The following is a 20270-nucleotide window of genomic DNA, read 5'->3' on the forward strand; positions in this document are numbered from 1 at the left end:
AAATGTAAAATTCTCTGTTGCCTTCTTTTCAGAGACCAGTAAACATTGCAAATTTCCTGAAGGACATTAAAAGAAATGGGGGGAAGAAGTCTCATCAGGCCTCTAAAAAGCCTGCAGGAGTAAAAGACCAAACTCTCACACCTCAAAGGAAATACAGACCTTAAAACACAGAGGTTTATACTAGGGAAGCAAGGATTCTTCCACACAAGCAAATTAATCCATGTGATTCACCAAACTGAAACAGGAGGATGTGAGTAATTGTAACTGGTAGGAAAAAACTCGGAGAAGGCAATGGCACCCCACTCCAGTACTCTTGCTTGGAAAATCCCATGGACGGAGGAGCCTGGTAGGCTGCAGTCCATGGGGTCGCTAAGAGTCGGAAAAGATTGAGCGACTTCACTTTCACTTTTCACTTTCATGCATTGGAGAAGGAAATGGCAGCCCACTCCAGTATTCTTGCCTGGAGAATCCCAGGGACGGGGGAGCCTGGTGGGCTGCTGTCTATGGGGTTGCACAGAGTCGGAAACGATTGAAGTGACTTAGCATAGGAAAAAACTGGCCATGAGGAAACACGAATGTCTGCAAAAAGCACAGTGATGTCTGTATTTTGCCCTTACAGTTAAAAACCTCTTTGAGTTCCCACAATACCCCTCCCCCTTTCCCTTCTCCAGGGTGTCTTAGTCCATTTGGGTTGCTGTAGCAATGTATCATAGACTAGATATCTGACTTAATAATAACAAACACTTGTTTCTCCTAGTTTTAGAGGCTGGGAAGTTCAAGAACAAGTGGTAATTCCCTGTCTGGTGAGCTTGCTTCCTGCTTCATAAATGGCATCTTTGCTATATCCTCACATGGTAGAAGGGGTTCAGGAGCTCTCAGAGTTCTCTTCTAGAAAGACACTTATTCCATTCCTGAGAGGTCTACCCTCAGGATCTAATCACCTACCAAAGGCACCACCTACTAATACCATCTCATTAGGGCTTAGAACTTTAACATATGAATTTTGGAGGAATAAAATATTCAGTATATAGTGTTGAGGTAACTCTAGTTTCTTACTAACGGTATGCATGCACCTCTGGTCAGTGTTACACTTCTGAAACCTGGGAATCAGATTAAACACTGTCACCTTCTTTTCTTCCTCCATACTGGTTTTCATGCAGTATTTGCATTATTACCACAGCCAACATCCAAAACCCAGTTTTGCAAAGATGTAGAAGAAAGGAAAGTAGTGTGACCTAATGTTGAAACTGTCAACTAGTAGTCCACAAGACATCTGATAGATGTTGAATACAGCTGTGTTTCCTTTGAAGGTTTAAAACACTTCATGGTACCCTGTGAATTTACTATGATGTCCTGGAAGGCCTTGGCACAGAGTTTGACAACTGTGAGTTAGGCATCTAATAAGTAAACACAAATTAGATTTATTAAATTTTCAGAGATTAAGAAAAGGTTGTAGACTAATAACACTGATATTATAAGTCACTTAGAGGTACAGTAATGCTCAAAATTCTCCAAGCCAGGCTTCAGCAATACGTGAACCATGAACTTCCTGATGTTCAAGCTGGTTTTAGAAAAGGCAGAGGAACCAGAGAGCAAATTGCCAACATCCACTGGATCATGGAAAAAGCAAGAGAGTTCCAGAAAAACATCTATTTCTGCTTTCTTGACTATGCCAAAGCCTTTGACTGTGTGGATCACAATAAACTGTGGAAAATTATGAAAGAGATGGGAATACCAGACCACCTGACCTACCTCTTGAGAAACCTATATGCAGGTCAGGAAGCAACAGTTAGAACTGGACATGGAACAACAGACTGGTTCCAAATAGGAAAAGGAGTCCGTCAAGGCTGTATATTGTCACCCTGCTTATTTAACTTATATGCAGAGTACATCATGAGAAACACTGGACTGGAAGAAACACAAGCTGGAATCAAGATTGCCAGGAGAAATATCAATAACCTCAGATATGCAGATGACACCACCCTTATGGCAGAAAGTGAAGAGGAACTAAAAAGCCTCTTGATGAAAGTGAAAGTGGAGAGTGAAAAAGTTGGCTTAAGGCTCAACATTCAGAAAACGAAGATCATGGCATCCGGTCCCATCACTTCATGGGAAATGGATGGGGAAACAGTGGAAACAGTGTCAGACTTTGTTTTTTTGGGCTCCAAGATCACTGCGGATGGTGACTGCAGCCATGAAATTAGAAGACGCTTGCCCCTTGGAAGGAAAGTGATGACCAACCTGGATAGTATATTCAAAAGCAGAGACATTACTTTGCCAACAAAGGTTCGTCTAGTCAAGGCTATGGTTTTTCCTGTGGTCATGTATGGATGTGAGTGTTGGACTGTGAAGAAGGCTGAGCACCAAAGAATTGATGCTTTTGAACTGTGGTGTTGGAGAAGACTCTTGAGAGTCCCTTGGACTGCAAGGAGATCCAGCCAGTCCATTCTGAAGGAGATCAGCCCTGGGATTTCTTTGGAGGGAATGACGCTGAAGCTGAAACTCCAGTACTTTGGCCACCTCATGCGAAGAGTTGACTCATTGGAAAAGACTCTGATGCTGGGAGGGATTAGGGGCAGGAGGAGAAGGGGACGACAGAGGATGAGATGGCTGGATGGCATCACTGACTCGATGGACGTGAGTCTGGGTGAACTCCGGGAGTTGGTGATGGACAGGGAGGCCTGGCGTGCTGCGATTCATGGGGTCGAGAAGAGTCGGACACGATGAAGCAACTGGACTGAACTGAACTGAACTGAACTAGAGGTACAGGCTAAAAGTTTCCAGCATTTCTTTAACTGGAACTAAAGAAACCTGGCAGAAAACAAGTTAATACTAAGTTCTCTACGTGTATAACAAAAAGCACCTATCAGGTCATTTTCTTGCATCTCTTTCCTACTGCTGCTGCTGCTGCTGCTGCTAAGTCGCTTCAGTCGTGTCCGACTCTGTGCGACCCCACAGACAGCAGCCCACCAAGCTCCGCAGTCCCTGGGATTCTCCAGGCAAGGACACTGGAGTGGGTTGCCATTTCCTTCTCCAATCTCTTTCCTAAGCACTTCCTAAATACAGAAAATAAGGCAGGTGGTAATTTCGCAGAAGAAAAAGGCATTCCATTTCATTTTCTCTTAGTAAAATTAATTTTTACACTTCTTTAACACATCATTCTTGATGACATGTATTTCTAATTTCCAAAATGTTCAGGAAATAAGACTGACTCTCTAATTTGAAAGACCAATTATTATTAACAGGAGGGAATTTATTTCATTATTTCTATTCTGTTTCATTATTCTATTATTTCTATTCTTTCACACAATTATAGAAAAGGATAGTAAAATATATTTAATCTTCAAGTAGGGAAAGAGAAAAGATTTTTGAAAAATTAAATATACCACATCACACAATGAAAAATTAGATCTCGACTAAAAATACTTTAAAACAGCACTCAAAGGAACCCCATACAATATCCCATTTTCCAGATAAGAAAAAAAGACCTCAAGGGGTTAATTTAGATTGAAATTGACTGGTAAATTATAATATTCAACAATGGAAGTAAATAGCATTAAAGAATTCTTCTACAGGCTTCTGCCTGGTGGAAAAAAAGATCACTCCCCACCCTAACAATGAAAAAAGCTGTATAAACTTAACTAAGATGTCAATTCTCCCCAAATTGATTTACAGAATCAATGCAATGCAAACAGAAACCCACAAGCTCTTTTGTAGAAATCAACAAGCTGATTCTAAAATTGACATGTTAGTCCAGTGGTGCTGGGGGTATGTCAAATTCCTGGTCAGGGAACTAAGATCCTGCATGCCTTGTGGCACGGACAAAAATAATAATAATAAAAAAAAATCAATATGGAAAACCAGATGACTCACAATAGCTAAAACAAGTTTGGAAAACAAGAACATAGTTGAAAATTTGTATATTACCTTGTTTCAAGACTTACTTATTGCTATTGTAATCAAGACCCGGTGGTACTGGCAAAATGATAGCCATCAATCTATGGAACAGAATAGTATCCAGAGATACAGCTACAGAGAAATGGTATGTACTGATTTTTTTACATAGGTGGCAAGGTAACTCAACAGAGAAAGAGTAATGTTTACAACAAATGATGCTGAAGCAACTAACTAAACATCCACATTAAAAAAGATGAATCTTAACAAACACCTTGCACCATACAAAGAAATTAAAATTATTCACGATGGTTTACAGATCTAAATGTAAAAACTAAAGGTTGAGAATTTCTAGAAGACAGTAAAAGAGAAAATTTTTGTAAGCTTAAGTTAGACAATGACTTCAGATAGCAAACATAAAGAACCACCGGTAAAAGAAAAAAATTAAACTTATGTTCTTTTTAAAATACTGTTAAGAAAACAGAGTAATCACAGCTGGGAGAAAATACTTGCGATACACATATATAATTAAAAAAAGTGGGTCCAGAATCTATAAAGAACTATCAAAGCCCAATAATAAGAAAGCAAACAATCCGAATTTTAAAGTGTGCAGAAGATGTGAACAGACACTTCGTCAAAGAAGATATGGTTAGCAGATAACATGTAAAGACATTCAACACCATTATGCAATGAAAAACACAAATTAAAACCACAAGTTTTTGCTGCTGTTCAGGTGTTAAGTCGTGTCTGACTCTTTGTGACCCCATGGACTGCAGTCTGCCAGGCGCCTCAGTCTATGGGGTTTTTCCAGGCAAGAATATTGGAGTGGGTTGCCATTTCCTTCTGCAGGGGGTCTTCCCAGACAAGAAATCGAACCTGCATCTCCTGCACTTGCAGATGTATTCTTTACCACTGAGCCACCTGGGAAGCTCTCAATCACAATAAGATACCACTACAAATCCATCAAAATGGAAAAAAAAAAAAAAAAATCTGCCAATACTAAGTACTACCAAGCATGCAAAGCACTGCTGGTAAGAATAAAAAATGGTGTAAACATGTTGGAAAACAGCTTTAACTTAAGAGAAATGAAAGTACATGTCCACACAAAAATCTGTATGTGAATATTTCTAGAATGTTTATTCGTAACAGCCAAAACCTAAAAACAATCTAAATGCTCATCAACAAGTGAATGGATAAACAAATTGTGGTAGATCCACATAGTGCAATACCCCTCAGCAAAAAGGGACTACAAATATATTTAATAGGGACGAACCTCAAAATTATTGGACTAAGTGAAACCCAGACACAAAAGGCTACAAACATACTACATGCTGCTCTTTTTATGACATCTAGAAAAGCCAAAACTATATAGATGGGAAACAATTTTTTAAAATTAATTTTTAAAAATAACCACAAAAGCAAATTTTAAAAACAGCTGCAAACATGTATATGGTACTACACTGTGATGATCCTCACAACATCCTAAGGGGTAGGTAGTAATTTTGCATACATTTTAGAGATAAAAAAACGTAGCTTCAGAGAGATTGTCCACTTTCCTCAAGGCAATAGAGTGAGCCCATCCATTGACATTTAAACCTTGGTCTCTGTTGTTTCAAATTTCATGTTTTTCCAACCTCAACCCCTCTCCCCCACTAATTTAATTATTTCTCATCCTCAGCTTTCATAACATTGATACTTGGTTCAGGCTTCTGTTAGAAAAGCTACAAGGTGACTTTTATAGGGACACAGTGGCTATTCAACTATTTGTAAATGAACAAGAATTACTTGCATTTCCTGACAGGAGAGGTAGCATTAATATAAAAAGAGCACAGGTTTCAAAGGTGACAATTACTTCACTTCAGAAAGGGCCTATCTAAAAAGGTAAGGCTTTTAGGAGTCAAAATTTCCAGCATGCAACAGTTACCTAAGTCTCAGTATCCATGTGTGACAAGACAGAAATATTACTTATCCTTTCTTTTTCACAATTATAAAGACCAATGAGATAATGGATTTGAAATGCTCTTTGCATATGGTACAGCAATATATAATTACTGTTAAAATGTTTAAGTATTTATCATCCATAATATTTAATACTGTTCTGTCCGTAAAGACAGACGACAAGAAGAAACAGAAATGCATAAGAAAGAAAAATTAGTTCACAAAAAGTAGAGCCTTCTGAGTGGCAGTGTTCGTCACTCAGTCCTGTCCGCCTCTTTGCAACGCCATGGGCTGTAGCCCACCAGTGTCCTCTGTCCACGGGATTCTCCCAGCAGAATGCTGGAGTGGGTAGCTAGTCCCTTCTCCAGTTCTTCCCAACCCAGGAATGGAACCCGGGTCTCCTGCATTGCAGGTAGATTCTTTACTGTCTGAGTCACCAAGGAAGTCCAAGAGGAAGGCTAAAAGTTTCCTGCGCATGTTTGCTATTTACTTATTGATGAAACTTAAAAGAACTAATAATTTTTCCCTTCTCTAAAGTACATTCACTACTTGGTCCCTAGAAACCATCCCAGCAGTTAATTTGAGAAAATGGCTTTAAGCTGTAATACTCAGAACAAATATAAACAAAATGTCTGTTTGCAAATATTATTAAGGAAAGAAATCGTTTACAAGGGAGAATTAGGAGGCTTGAGTTATAAAGATGAAGATTACATTACACCTTTTTTTTTGGATATGCTCATATTTTCAAGAATTCTTTGACAAATAATTGCTTGTGTGTTGAAATACCTAGGAGTAAGAAAAGGCAATAAAGCTGTCTGATTACAATTCCTAATTGATGAACTGTCAGGGTCAAATCTGATTATTTTTTACACTTTGTCCCTGGTAAAACATTAAATGAAACCAGTGAATACTTCTTTTAAGTGCAAATACTTATTACTTAATTCCTTTAATAATTTTATCTTGTGCGCAACACAGGCAGTTAAGTACCACTTTAAATAAAATTAGGATTTAACTGTGTTTCACCTAGGGCAAAACCCATCAGGACCACCTAATTTAAGCCTCTAAAAGGTTATAATATGCACGAGTTTCAACTTTAAAACTTAAAATCTGTAATATTTCAATGAGCATTTTACTTGGGATCATTAATTTTATTCCTGCATTACTCTATTTTAATCTCTGAAAAATCGGAAGACCACAATTTTATGTAACGAAAACGACTGGGAAATCCAATTACACCAGACACTTCCCTATAATCTGCTTCGCTTCAGCGTGCAAATTTCACTTAAAAACGCCTTCATCTCCGTATGCAAATGAAGCCACGTGTGAGAAATGAAATTTTTAAAAAACTATTTTCCCATTTTGGTTCAGACACAGTAATTTAAAAGAAAACCCACAGAGGTGTAATTTTCTTTTAAAACAAAAAGACAAGATTCTCCTGTTAGCTCGCATTGCTCTCCCCGCAGATTTTTGATCTGCGGCAAAACCGGGAAATAGCTGCTGAAACGACAACCAGGATAAGGGGGGCTGGGGGGAAGAGAATCCTTTCCTTTCAGCCAAATGCCACACTCAACTTCCGAGTTTGCTCCCACTTTCAGATGCCACTTTGTGCATTCCCAGAGCGTTCTGGTTACTTGTTAACTAACTCTGGGGCAAGGTCCAGCTACATTTAGCGTAAGCAAGAAAACGACCGTTAAGTAAAACTCAGGGTTCAATCTGGTTATATATATATATATTTTTTACACTTTGTCCCTGGTAAAACATTAAATGAAACCAGTGAATACTCCTGTTAATACTTATTACTTAATTCCTCCAATAATTTTATCTAGGGTAGGCGCCTCCCTCAGCCCGACAACGGAACTCGCCCCTTGGCCGCTCGGCGGGCGGCGGCAGCGTAACGCCCCAAACAGGGCCTCCCGCCCCAAGGGCGCCTGCGCAATCTCCATAAAGCCAATTAAACCCTTCTTTAAACTGGTCGCCTCTCCCGGCTTTGAAATTAGTCAGGTCTCGCCTCATTTTAAAACGATCAGCAGCTGTGAGAGCACACTAAGACGACCACTCACCGTGGTCCAAAAGGCTACCGTCAAGATTTAAGCTTCCTCTCGCGACTTTTGTGGTGCTGCCGGAAGCGGAACTATCCGCGTGGTGGTTTACAAAGGGCGTGTTTCTGCCGGGGGGGGGGGGCGGGTGTCTCGGAGACGCGGTCAGAGAAGGTTAGGCGCGGATCGTTTGGCTCTTGCCGGAAATCGTTCCGCCCGGGGAGGTTTCTGTGTGAGACCCGGAGACGGAGGGGAAGAGGCGTGACCGGGCTTCGTGCGGTAGTACCTTCGGTACCTCTTTGTGGGCCATTCAGCTGCTGCTGAGGAGAGGAGACCCACGTTCCCGCTAGCAGCTGGAGTCTTCTTTGACGGGCGCCTCAATCCTGACCGCCCCCCAACCCCCGCTCCCCCGGGATTAAAGGGGGGCATGGAGCCCCTGAATGGACTCGGACATCTGCAGTTCGCGTGATGACCGCAGCCGTGGCAGGTGCGGGGAGCAGGGGGGGCGGGGCGAGAACTGAGGAGAATCGAGATGCGGAGCCTAGTCCCCAGAGGTTTGCGGCCGCCGCAGGGCAGCTGTTTCAAAGCTCTGGCTGCCGCTCCTCCGCGGGGCGTGCGGCCAGAGAGAAAGGCGGCCCCGGTGTGGAGGAGTGGCCGTCACAGCCTGGAAGGGATCCTTCGGCGTCTTCATTTTTCCTCCGCGACTTCCTCCTCCTCCATTCCTTCCCTCTTCTGGACTTTTGAGATAACGGAGGTCTCACCTTAGCTCGAAGGGCACTAGCGAGGGTCTGGCGGTTTCGTTCCACCAGAGTCGGCAATCTCGAGTATGGGGAGGGGAGGTGGAGAACGGCTGTTTTCCCTTTCCCTCCTCAGTCTTCGTCCCTCTGCCCCTGCCTCCTCCCTCCACCCCGCTTGAGGAGACCAAAGCCCCGTCCTCCTCCGCAGAGGAGGCTGCGGGTCCCTGTCGCGCCGAACCGGTTGGGAGAGGGTGGCGACCCCGCGCGCTTCCGAGGGAGAAGGGGCGGAGGCTGGGGACCCCGGACCAGGTTCTGCGCGGCTTCCTGGCGCCTGCGACCTTTGCAGTCCGTGCAGAACGCAGCCTCGGCGTCCGCGTGCGGGGAAGCTTAGCTGTGCAAGTAGGAAGCCTCCCTGCTGATCTTAGCTCTGCAGTGGGACAGGGTTTTGCTTCGCTGCTGAAAATTCCGCGTGAAAAATAAAGGTTTGGTTTCAAGCCAATTAAAAAAAGATAGCTGCAATTCACTGAGTTCTTGAGTGTCCCAAGTGCTTTACGTCTTGAGTGTCCCAAGTGCTTTACGTCTTTTCTTGTGAACTTCTCTGAACGATTCCATGAGGTGAATTAGACTGTTATTCTCATTTGACAGAGGTAGGAACTAAGGCTCATCTCTAAGCCTCACTTAACGTGCCCTAGTAAATTTTTGCTGCTAGTAAACGTTCGAACCTGTATTGAAAAGCCGGCTTTTCAGACTTCAACAATCTGAATTTTTTTAAACTATTACATTACCTTTGTCCTACCAGTATGCGTCGTGGCTTCCAGTTTCTTCACTAATGTTCTCAGTAGCTGAAAGTATTGCTAAGAAAAATATTTGAGATTTCTATTTGTGTCTGACGACCGACACAAGCTGTTTTCATGGAGCTTTACTATTCTGAGGCAGAATTAAATAATTCAGAAGCCAAAATAATTTACTTGGCCTTGTTTAAAGCAAGTGATTAAATGGTTGGGCAGAAGGTGCAGATTGTATCAAATCAAAGCTTGCTGTAAAACTCCTGACTTGCAGGGTAGTTGTTGTGAGGGTGTTAAATTTAGCAATTGGTGGAACACTTATTTATTGGTGGAACATTTATTTCACACAAATAAATGCTATGTAAAAGTACTGGGAATATATAGATGACATCTTTGTTCTTTAAAAGCATCCATTCAACTACATTTGAACAGTGCGGTAGAACCATTGATTTTCTTACGTGGAAATGATATTGTGGTTATGTAATGATTTCTTTGGAAGGAATGATGCTAAAGCTGAAACTGCAGTACTTTGGCCACCTCATGCGAAGAGTTGACTCATTGGAAAAGACTCTGATGCTGGGAGGGATTGGGGGCAGGAGGAGAAGGGGACGACAGGGGATGAGATGGCTGGATGGCATCACTGACTCAATGGACGTGAGTCTGAGTGAACTCCAGGAGTTGGTGATGGCCAGGGAGGCCTGGCGTGCTGCGATTCATGGAGTCGCAAAGAGTCGGACACGATTGAGCGACTGAAGTGAACTGAAGAGCATGCCCTTGCTTTTAGGAGATGCATACTAAAGTATTTAGAGGTGACATGTGTTGATGTCAACAGCTTAGATGGTAGAGCCGTTGTTGAGTCCAGTGGTGGGTATATAGGAGTTTATAGTAAGCTGTTCTTTCAATTTCTCTGAATATTTGAAATTTTTCACAAAAAGCTGGGGAAGAAAATCATAACTCTAGTGGAAACATTAACATAGATCCAGAATGCTATGGAGCATAAAGGATGGGAGAGGGTGCTGATGTGTATTTGAGGGTTGGCAGGGGTGTGACTCAGAAAAGGCAGTGGCACCCCACTCCCGTACTCTTGCCTGGAAAATCCCATGGACGGAGGAGCCTGGTGGGCTACAGTCCATGGGGTCGCTGAGAGTCGGACACGACTGAGCTACTTCACTTTCACTTTTCACTCTTATGCATTGGAGAAGGAAATGGCAACCCACTCCAGTGTTCTTGCCTTGAGAATCCCAGGGACGGGGAAGCCTGGTGAGCTGCCGTCTATGGGGTCGCACAGAGTCCGACACGATGAAGCGACTTAGCAGCAGCAGCAGCAGCAGGGGTGTGACTTCCAGGCTCTTAGTTTAGTGGTTTAACAAGCCCTCCAAGTGATTGCAACGCAATATAGAGTTTGAGAACCAATGCTTTTGAGTGTGGATACTTCAGTAGCACGTACTAATTTCAAATTTAGAAGTCAGCCTTAAGAGGTATTTGTGTTTTGCACAAAATAAACAGATTACCAAATCTGGCTGTACATTGATTTGCTAAAATATAGATTATCTGGTTAAGAAATGCTTCTGCAGAAGATTTGTGGTAGATCTAGTAACGGTGGTTTTTACAGATATTCCCAGGTAATTCTGATGTAGCCAGTCCTTTATGGGACTATTGCTATAGAAAGAATCTTAAAAATGGGAAAGGCTCTACTCTGATATTTGTATAATATAATGTCTTTAAAGTCAAACAGTTACATGTTTTGGGATTTATGACAGAGGATGTAGGTTGATTGAAATACTCTATAATGCAGAAATGCATATGCTATATTTGGTTTATCAGGGATTCAGGTGAAATAGCAATTCATTTAGAATGTCTTGGATCTCCTGTCATGCCCATGCGATCTCATCTTGTGCTTCATTTTACCTTCCACTGGGTAGGGGGAACAAAAAATAGATTTGTTTCATACTTTTAGTTTTATAAGTATTTATTAAGTATGTGTAATGCTGTGATAAGGACTATGGAGTCCTGATTTTCCCCTAAAGTGTTTATGACGGTCTTTGGACCTGGATTTGATTTGTTTTTACAACTCTTATTGATTGTCTGATTACAGTTGAATTTCTTGAACTTTCTATGCTTCACATGAACCTCATTTATAATGATGGACATTTATGTACTGCAAGCATTTATCAAATGAGGAAAATATCTCTAATCCTAGGATTGCTGAGAATAATTGCTAAATCACAAAGTCATAACTGCTTCCAAACTTTCTTTCTTGTTAGAGCATGCATAGAAAATGATAGTGTTTGTGCAATGTTTCCAGGAAAAACTGAAGAGAGCAGTGTTGGAGGCAACTGGCCAGGGGGTTGCAGGTGCCAAAAATGCTGGGGCAATGTTTTGGGCATATGCTTGAAGTATTGATTCATGATGAGGCTATGTGTTGGGAGGCTCTGGGTTAACAAATTACTTACCAGATAGCAATGTTGAATAAATGTTCATTCTCTTGAAGCTTATCACGGGATATACGTAACCAAAACAGGTTAAATAATGCCAAGGTTGCAGGTGACCAAAGGTCAAAGTGAATGATTCAGAGAAAAAATCTTGGCAATTGTTAAGGAAAGGTTTGTTAGGTACTTGATGTTTGATGTGCCAAGCATCAAGAAGACAAGGCTCTGCTTCATCACTTCTGTTTTTAGCAGATCATCAGATTTCCTATAATAATAGCATGTTCTCATATGGTGCAAACACATGTTTTGCTTACTGTGTGCTTCCATTGTCCTACACTCCCCCTTCTTTTTTTGAGTTATACACTGGTTCTCAAAGTCAGCTGCACATTAGAATCTGAGGAGCCATAAAAGTGCCTGGGCCCTTCTCCCAAATGTTTGGATAAAATTGGTATGGAATATTGCCTGAGCAGTGGGATATAAGACCTTTTAAAATATAACTTAATCTGTCAAACGACTTGAAAGATAGGTACAATTTACTGAGGCTCTGAGAGGTTAATTAACTTGCTCAAGGTCACACAGCTGCTGGAATTAAGATTCACCATCAAGTCTTTTTGGCTCCAGAATCCACACTTTTAACCACTAGCCGGTTCAGTCCATTTCTGGTATTTGTAAGTATCGTTGATATATCAAAAGAGAAACACAAAAGAAGGCCTTTGCCTACCTTTATAGCAAAGCCCTTCTAAAGAATTGTCAGTATATCTTGCCTCTACTTCTCCCATTCTCTTAAATCCAGTCACATTTAATAAAATTGAAAACTGTCACTGTGGTTTCTCAGTCCTCTGTATGCATCCTAGTTACTTTTCCAACTGTATTTCCTGCCATTTTTTCTTTATTTTCTTGCTCTGCTCCAGCTGCAATGGTCTCCTTACTTTTCCTTGGTCATGGGAAATACGCCAAGTATTTATCTGTTTTAGGACCTTTATAGTTTGTTTCTTACCTGGAATGCTCTTATCATATAACTCCATGACTGGTTTCCTCATTTAATTCAGATTTCTATTCAAATATTACTGAGGTCTTCCTAACATACATTTATTTGTTGATTTGTGTGTTGTCTCTCTCCAAATGAGTGAATGAGACATTCAGACCTAAACTCATAATAAGATGGGGGACATACATTTATATACTTGAAGCAATGTTGAAGACAATTTAAGCGAAGAGAAGGGGACAAATAAATCATTAATTAATACTCTTGGAAGAAATGTACAGGATACACATTTTTCTCCAGAAGCATATTTCTACTCACACATAATACATGTATAAAGTAGCTCAAACATTTGGGAAAATATATTGTAAAGGGACTAGTAGTAAATACAACCCAGTAATTCCATAACTAAAAACTACATTTAGTAGTTCCGCCACTGGGTCATGGTATTATTGATCTCTAAAATTTCATTTTTATGTACTCTAGACTTTTCATGATGGACACTAATTAATTTTGAAAATTAATTTTCAACTCTGCCTGTAGAACAGGATTTTTATTGCTTCATTAGAGTAAATTAGGAAAAAAGTACAATTTTAAAGTAATGCCATAAAGTGTGTACATATACACATACTCGGAGGAGGCAATGGCACCCCACTTCAGTACTCTTGTCTGGAAAATCCCATGGATGGAGGAGCCTGGTAGGCTGCAGTCCAAGGGGTCGCTAGAGTCGGACACGACTGAGCGACTTCACTTTCACTTTTCACTTTCATGCATTGGAGAAGGCAATGGCAACCCACTCCAGTCTTCTTGCCTGGAGAATCCCAGGGACGGGGGAGCCTGGTGGGCTGCCATCTATAGGGTCACACAGAGTCGGACACGACTAAAGCGACACAGCAGCAGCAGCATATACATATTTGCATACATGTATGTATATATAAGTGAACATGCTTTTATATGTACTGATAAAAAGCTCTCTGTTGCCTCCTCAGGTGAATAGAGACCTTATTGCATATTTCTATTGTCCAGCTTTGTTGGTGCACTTACCACATTAAAACAGAAAATGTTAATCTACTTGGCTGTCTTCCTTCTAGACCTTAAGCTCCTTAAGAAAAAGGTTCATGTTTACTTTGTATTGCCACATCTAATACTGTACCTTCTGTACAATAGGTTAAAAGTTATTTGTTGAATAGATTTACATCCATAAATAATGGGCAATATTCATTCTTTTCGGTTTTCATGTTACGTTAGTAAGGAGCGTAGTTTGTAGAGTGCCTGTGGAAGCAAAAGTTTGAGTGCTTAGTCTATACCAAACATTTACTTACTGTTCACAAAAGTACAGGGTTTTATGATACTCCCTTTTTTTATAGATGAAGAAACTGACTTAGAGAAACTAGCATAATCTGTCATTTAATGAAAGATTTAAATAGGTATATCTTGACTCTAAAATGCATGCCCTTTCTGTTAGTAAATATTAGACTAGTTTTAGATGGATAGGAGGAGTAAAAAAAGTAAAAAGAAACCAAAAATGTTTGCCTTTTGATAGAAAAGAAAACTGAGATCAACTTACCTCCAAGTTTTACAGTTGGAAACTTTCTTTTGTTTGTTTTCAGCACACATCTTTTATACATGAAACAGTGCAAGGGAAATAGGAATAAAAAGCACTGATATATAAAGTGAATTATTTCAGCTTTTATTCTTTAATCACAAACTTTAAAATTTCATAACAATGTAGTTACAGTTTTAAAGGTGGATAAAGGCAAATCTGGCTAGGTAAACTAGTTTTAATGTTTCATAGGGAATCACCAATTAAACTGGAATTAGACCTTTAGGAATAGGACTTTTGGCATTATGGTTTGCAATTCTAGCTTATCATTCAACTCTTAAGAATATTTAATCCAGTAATTTCATCTTGGTAGTTTTTAGTTTTAACATAACCAAGGAACCGAGTACATGTAAACAGCTTTGCTAAGGAATATTTTGTGGTTATATCACTGTTATGATAGTTCTTAAACTGATGTTCATGGGCATCAGTTCTTGTGGAAAAGTTTGGATGTTCTGTCAATCACATGCAGTTGCTTGCAGAATTTAGTGTACATGTGCATTTTTTTCTGAGAAAATTCATAGATTTTAGTAGATTTGCCAAAGATCTTTATTTTTTTAGGCTTTATTTTTTACTTTAAACTTTTATAAATTGAGGTATAGTTGACATAATATGTAAGTTAGGTCTTCCCCCTTTGACTCAGTGGTAAAGAATCCAGTGCAGGAGACGGAGGCTTGATCCCTGTGTGGGAAGATTCTATGGAGAAGGAAATGACAACCCACTCCAGTATCCTTCCCTGGGAAATCCCATGGACAGAGGAATATGGTGGATTACAGTCAATGGGGTTGCAGAAGAGTTGGACATGACTTAGTGATTAACCAACAATTATGTAAGTTCAGTTCAGTTCAGTTCAGTCGCTCAGTTGTGTCCGACTCTTTGCGACCCCATGAACTGCAGCACTCCAGGCCTCCCTGTCCATTACCAACTCCCTGAGTCCACCCAAGTATACAATACAGTGATTCACAATTTTTAAAGGTTGTATTTCATTTATAGTTATTATACAGTATTGCAAAAGAGTTTTTGGCGCTAAAAGTTTAAGAGCTGCTGTTATAATGAAATCTTGTTTTCGTTCTAATATTGTTTTGTTGAATTATATATGAGACCAAAATGCAGAATGGTTATGGTTCCCAAAAAACCTGTTTGCAGATTGAACTTTTACAAATTGAAGCCTTTTAGAAATTTATTTAATGTAATTTTAGATTGTTATATAGTTGTCAGTCGTTTTTAAGCCTGCATTATATTTCATCTGTTTTTTGCCATGCTCTTCAGATATTACTACACTGTGTCCAGAGGGATTTGTCTTTTTATGATTTTGTTATAATTTGAGTAATTTTCTCTTAATTCATTAGGCATTTTTAGACTTGAGGAATTTAGTGTAGTCTTTTTTTTAATCTTGTTATCTTGTTCATCTTTGTCAAATATTCAGTATGTATATTGAAGATGAGAGTATAAATTTCTCAAATTTATGAGAGAAAGTGTCTTTTCATTTGTAAATCAAGTTATTGGTAATGATTTTACAAATGTCAAAGTTATTTTTACTTGAGTATTTTTGAAGTACAGTCTCCAAAATTAATTTTTTCATTGCCTTTTAGGTAAAAGGATTGCCATATCAACTCACTGAAGAAGTAGCCTCACTATCTTTGTCTTTTAAACTGCATCAACAATGAAGTAATGATATCTGAGAACAAATGAACACTTGCCAACTAACTGTCATCACACGTTCAAGTGATTGTATAAGCAGAAACAAGCTGCAACAGACCCATGTGTCAGTTAGTATAGAGAGAATGCTTTTTTCAGGTACTGTGTATTTAGAAACAGTTTTAGCATAGCACGTTTAAATTATATTTATGTCAAATGAAATAAAAATGAGTGAAGCCCCCAGATTCTTTGTTGGACCTGAAGATACAGAAATAAACGCTGGAAATTATCGACACTTCTTCCACCATGCAGATGAAGATGAGGAGGAGGAAGATGAGTCTGTAAGTGTTTGCTTGAAGACCAATAAGCTTTTTACTGATCACTGTGAAGGGGAATTGATACCATTGTCTTAAACAGGGAAGACTTTTTTTTTTTCCCAACATTGAATTTGGAAATTTTTAAACTGACAAAACGTACTGTGTTTCATTAGTAACACTATTGACTCTATAGTGCTTCAGGAAGACAATTAGAGGTCACATTTCTAAGTTGTTTCATGATGACTATTTTAGTATCTTTCAGTGGTATGCCTTGTATAACACAGGGCTGGGGAGAAAAAGTGACAAGGAGAAAGAGTAATCAGGGCCATAAGTGAAAAGAGTTCCGGAGAAGGCAATGGCACCCCACTTCTGTACTCTTGCCTGGAAAATCCTATGGACGGAGGAGCCTGGTGGGCTGCAGTCCATGGGGTTGCTAAGAGTTGGACACGACTGAGCGACTTCACTTTCACTTTTCACTTTCATGCATTGGAGAAGGAGATGGCAACCCACTCCAGTGTTCTTGCCTGGAGAATCCCAGGGACGGGGGAGCCTGGTGGGCTGCCTTCTATGGGGTCGCACAGAGTCGGACACGACTGACGTGACTTAGCAGGAGCAGCAGAAGTACATAACAAATATATCAAGAATAAAGGTCCTAAAGAAGACAGCTTAACCCAGTTCATTAAGTTTGCCATGTTGTCAACACAAGTGGTGCTTATTAACCTGAAGATATCCCTATTAACTATTCAGAAGTCTAAACTGTGTAGCTAAGAGAAACTACCTCAAGAATCTATGGGAGTTTGTATGTGTATAAACCATACCAAATCTTAAACATTTATTATGTTTATTTTGCTATAGTTAGCTCAACATTTTTATTGCTCATCATTTTTGTCTCTTGACATGTATAGAACTGATTTAAAATACAAACTTAAAATATGTTTTTCTTATATTCCCAATTGAAAAGAGAATTTCATTTTAAAACAAAAATGTGTTATACTTGATTTAAGTGGTAAAAATGTACTAAAAATAGTTATTAGATGATTTCAAATATTGTCATAGTTATTTAATAACAGCTTTCACGTGCAGTTACACGTATTTGAAATGCAAAATCAGGCTGTCACCCATTTAAAATCTATCCCACCCCACATCTCACCCCTAGGAAAAAAGCGATGATTTTCAAACTTCATATCAGCTAAAACTTCTTCATCTAAAGTCTCATGTAGAAGTCCAGTAACATAAAAGGAGAGCTTCTCTGACTGACTTAGACTGGAAAGTACTATTGATTCTGCCTCTGCTACCCTTACCTCTTTGTTAGAGTTCTTCTGAGCACATTGAGAATAGCACTGGTAAATCATGTCGAGTCTTCTTCCATATAAGGACTTTTATTTCTCCTATGTCTAGAACTGTACTTGTCTGTCTTCTCTTCTGCCTTTTATGTTTTGGCAATATCAGATTATTTCCCACATACTCCATCTTGTCCTGTGCCTCTCTACTGTTTTAAGTACTCCTTGACCTCTATGAAATGTCTCTCCTTTTTGGATACCTTGTGAATGATTTTTTATTCTTCAGAACCTCAGATTTCATGTTGTTTGTTCTTTTCCCTCTCCTTGGCTCTTTTTCCTGTGAGGAACTTGAATGTTTCTTCATCAGTACTACTTCTATACTTTGACGTCTATACTTCTATTATCATCATGAACTGTATTACTGTGTTCCCTGTTAGATTCAAAGCGCTTGAAGACAGGTAGTTCCTATATATGTAACGCTTCAGTGTTTAGCATAGTTCTTGGAAGACTGGTGTTCTTGGAAGACTGGTATTAATTAAACTGAGTTCACATTGGTGGTGCATAGTTGTTACTTCTGAGGAGCTTGATTTGGTTCATTTGACCAGTAGGTTGAAGAAATGATATGTTCTGGATTGTTCTGTTTTTAAGATATCAAAGATGTTAGGTTGAGTACTCTTGTTGACTGGGGAAGTCTACATTAGGAACATCATAATGCGATGTGTCAAGGCTTTTGATCAGGAAAGAATTGAAGAAGAACATAAAAGTGAATGATCAGAGAGTGAAAGCAGATCCTAGGGAGGTTAGGATTTACAATCTTTGGTAACATCAAATCCAGTACCAATTTTGAACTCTAAATTTCATGAGTGAGAGGAGGCAATAAACAAACAGTGCTAAGCATGAAGAACAATTCATGTGTTATCCAGTGTTACTTTTAGATTTATAATAAGAAAGTCTAGTGAAATACTTTTGAGCCCAGATTATAATGTCATATGAAATACAGAAGAGAGAAGACCTGAAATAGAATGCAAAGCAAAGACCTTAGGATGAATCTTGAATAATTATAGAACCTCATAAGTTGTTTCTGTATTCTGCATTTTAAATTTCAGGCTGAATCATGGCATTTGAGCTGTCGCAAGGGTGCTTGAGATGAGCAACCCTGTAATCTAGTTATGTTGAGTATGAAGATTTGGGTGTCAAGAGCATAGACACCTCTGTTTAGCAGTGTGGCTTTCTCTAGAATTTCCTTTTAAGTTTTTATTGGTGATCAACATACATTCAATCTACAAAAGTAGTTTAACACTGCATAGCTTTGTAATGAGAACTTCTTATTTTAGGGAAGAGAGTTCTTTATCTCTCTCCCATTGTCCTTTTTATTTTAGGCCTTGCTCTGTTTTGGTGTGAAGAAGGCAAATAAATGCCTGAGCAACTTAAAAAAGTATTTAAGTTTGAAAACTAAATGAAAATTGTAGTGGTGTTCTGAAACTCAAAAAAAAATTTTCCAGACCTTTGTATAAACCTATTTTTTTGTAACAACAATATAATCTTGAAAAAGGTCCGTTTGGTTAATTTGTCACTTCTATTGATTCATTGCATGCTTTATCTACTGCTGAGAGAGATTTAAAATAGCTGTACTTTGGAGATGTTATCAAGTCAACCTTATTTTTGTTTTCTTTTTGTTTTAGCCTCCAGAAAGGCAGATTGTGGTTGGAATATGTTCCATGGCAAAGAAATCCAAATCCAAACCAATGAAGGAAATTCTCGAACGGATCTCCTTATTTAAATATATCACAGTAGTAGTATTTGAAGAGGATGTTATTTTGAATGAACCAGTGGAAAACTGGCCTTTGTGTGATTGTCTTATTTCTTTTCATTCTAAAGGTATTAAAAAAACAGGGAGGGAAACCTCTTCATTCTCTCTGACTATAAAACTAATAGATAAAATAGAAAAATAAAATTAAACTCACCTAGTCTCACAGATAAGTGATATTAACATTTTGATATATTTCCAGTCTTTTTTCTGTGTTTATTTTTTAAAAACACATTTAATGTTATAATGTATTTGTAATTGTATATTTAATTTTTAACCTGATTACATCAAGCAGGTTTCTCCTTTTATCTCATTCGTCAAAAAAGCTAGTTTTTCATGGTATGATCATGTATCATCCTGTGGATGTAATATATTATGCTTAACCAATATCCTAAAAGTAAGATGGTTTTTCAGTTTTTACTATTAAAAATAGGGTTGTGATGAACTTTTGAATGTATATCTTTGTTTGCAACTCTTAAGTTTCTTAGAATAAATTACTGATTTTTGAGTATTATAAACCAATATGTTTTACCATACAGAAAATGATCTATCATTTCTCCTATACTTATTCATACTTTATCTCTTAAGAACATAATATTTGAATTTTTATTTTGTTTGCTGTTTTTTATAAATCACACTGAAATAGCAATTAAGCTTGAGTATTACTTCATAGTTTGGGCTTCCCTGGTGGCTCTGATGGTAAATAATCCGCCTGCAATGCCAGAGACCTGGGTTCAATCCCTGGGTTGGGAAGATCTCCTGGAGAAGGGAATGGCAACCCACTCTAGTACTCTGGCCTGAAGAATCCCATGGACAGAGGAGCCTGG

General features: G+C 39.1%; 2 protein-coding genes across 16 annotated transcripts in view; one reads left to right on the forward strand and one right to left on the reverse strand.

Moving 5' to 3' along the window:
* The window catches only part of GIN1 (gypsy retrotransposon integrase 1), a 31005-nt gene extending 22091 nt beyond the window's left edge, over positions 1-8914 (reverse strand). Inside the window, exon 1 of the mRNA XM_061424498.1 lies at positions 8630-8914. The gene's annotated coding sequence lies outside the window, so the exon portion shown is untranslated. The remainder of the gene's footprint in view (positions 1-8629) is intronic.
* PPIP5K2 (diphosphoinositol pentakisphosphate kinase 2) overlaps positions 7804-20270 on the forward strand; it is an 83326-nt gene continuing 70859 nt past the window's right edge. For 3 of the 15 annotated variants that reach the window (XM_061424481.1, XM_061424483.1, XM_061424484.1), the window contains exons 1-3: positions 7810-8355; positions 15994-16380; positions 19319-19514. In XM_061424481.1, the coding sequence (XP_061280465.1) occupies positions 16249-16380; positions 19319-19514 (328 nt within the window). In that variant the 5' untranslated portion in view covers positions 7810-8355; positions 15994-16248. Of the gene's footprint in view, positions 8356-15993; positions 16381-19318; positions 19515-20270 lie in introns of all 15 variants that reach the window. The other 12 variants (XM_061424485.1, XM_061424488.1, XM_061424489.1 and 9 more) reach the window with 8 other exon arrangements.

Source organism: Bos javanicus, chromosome 7 (assembly GCF_032452875.1).
Source record: "Bos javanicus breed banteng chromosome 7, ARS-OSU_banteng_1.0, whole genome shotgun sequence".
In the NCBI taxonomy this organism is placed as follows: domain Eukaryota; kingdom Metazoa; phylum Chordata; class Mammalia; order Artiodactyla; family Bovidae; genus Bos; species Bos javanicus.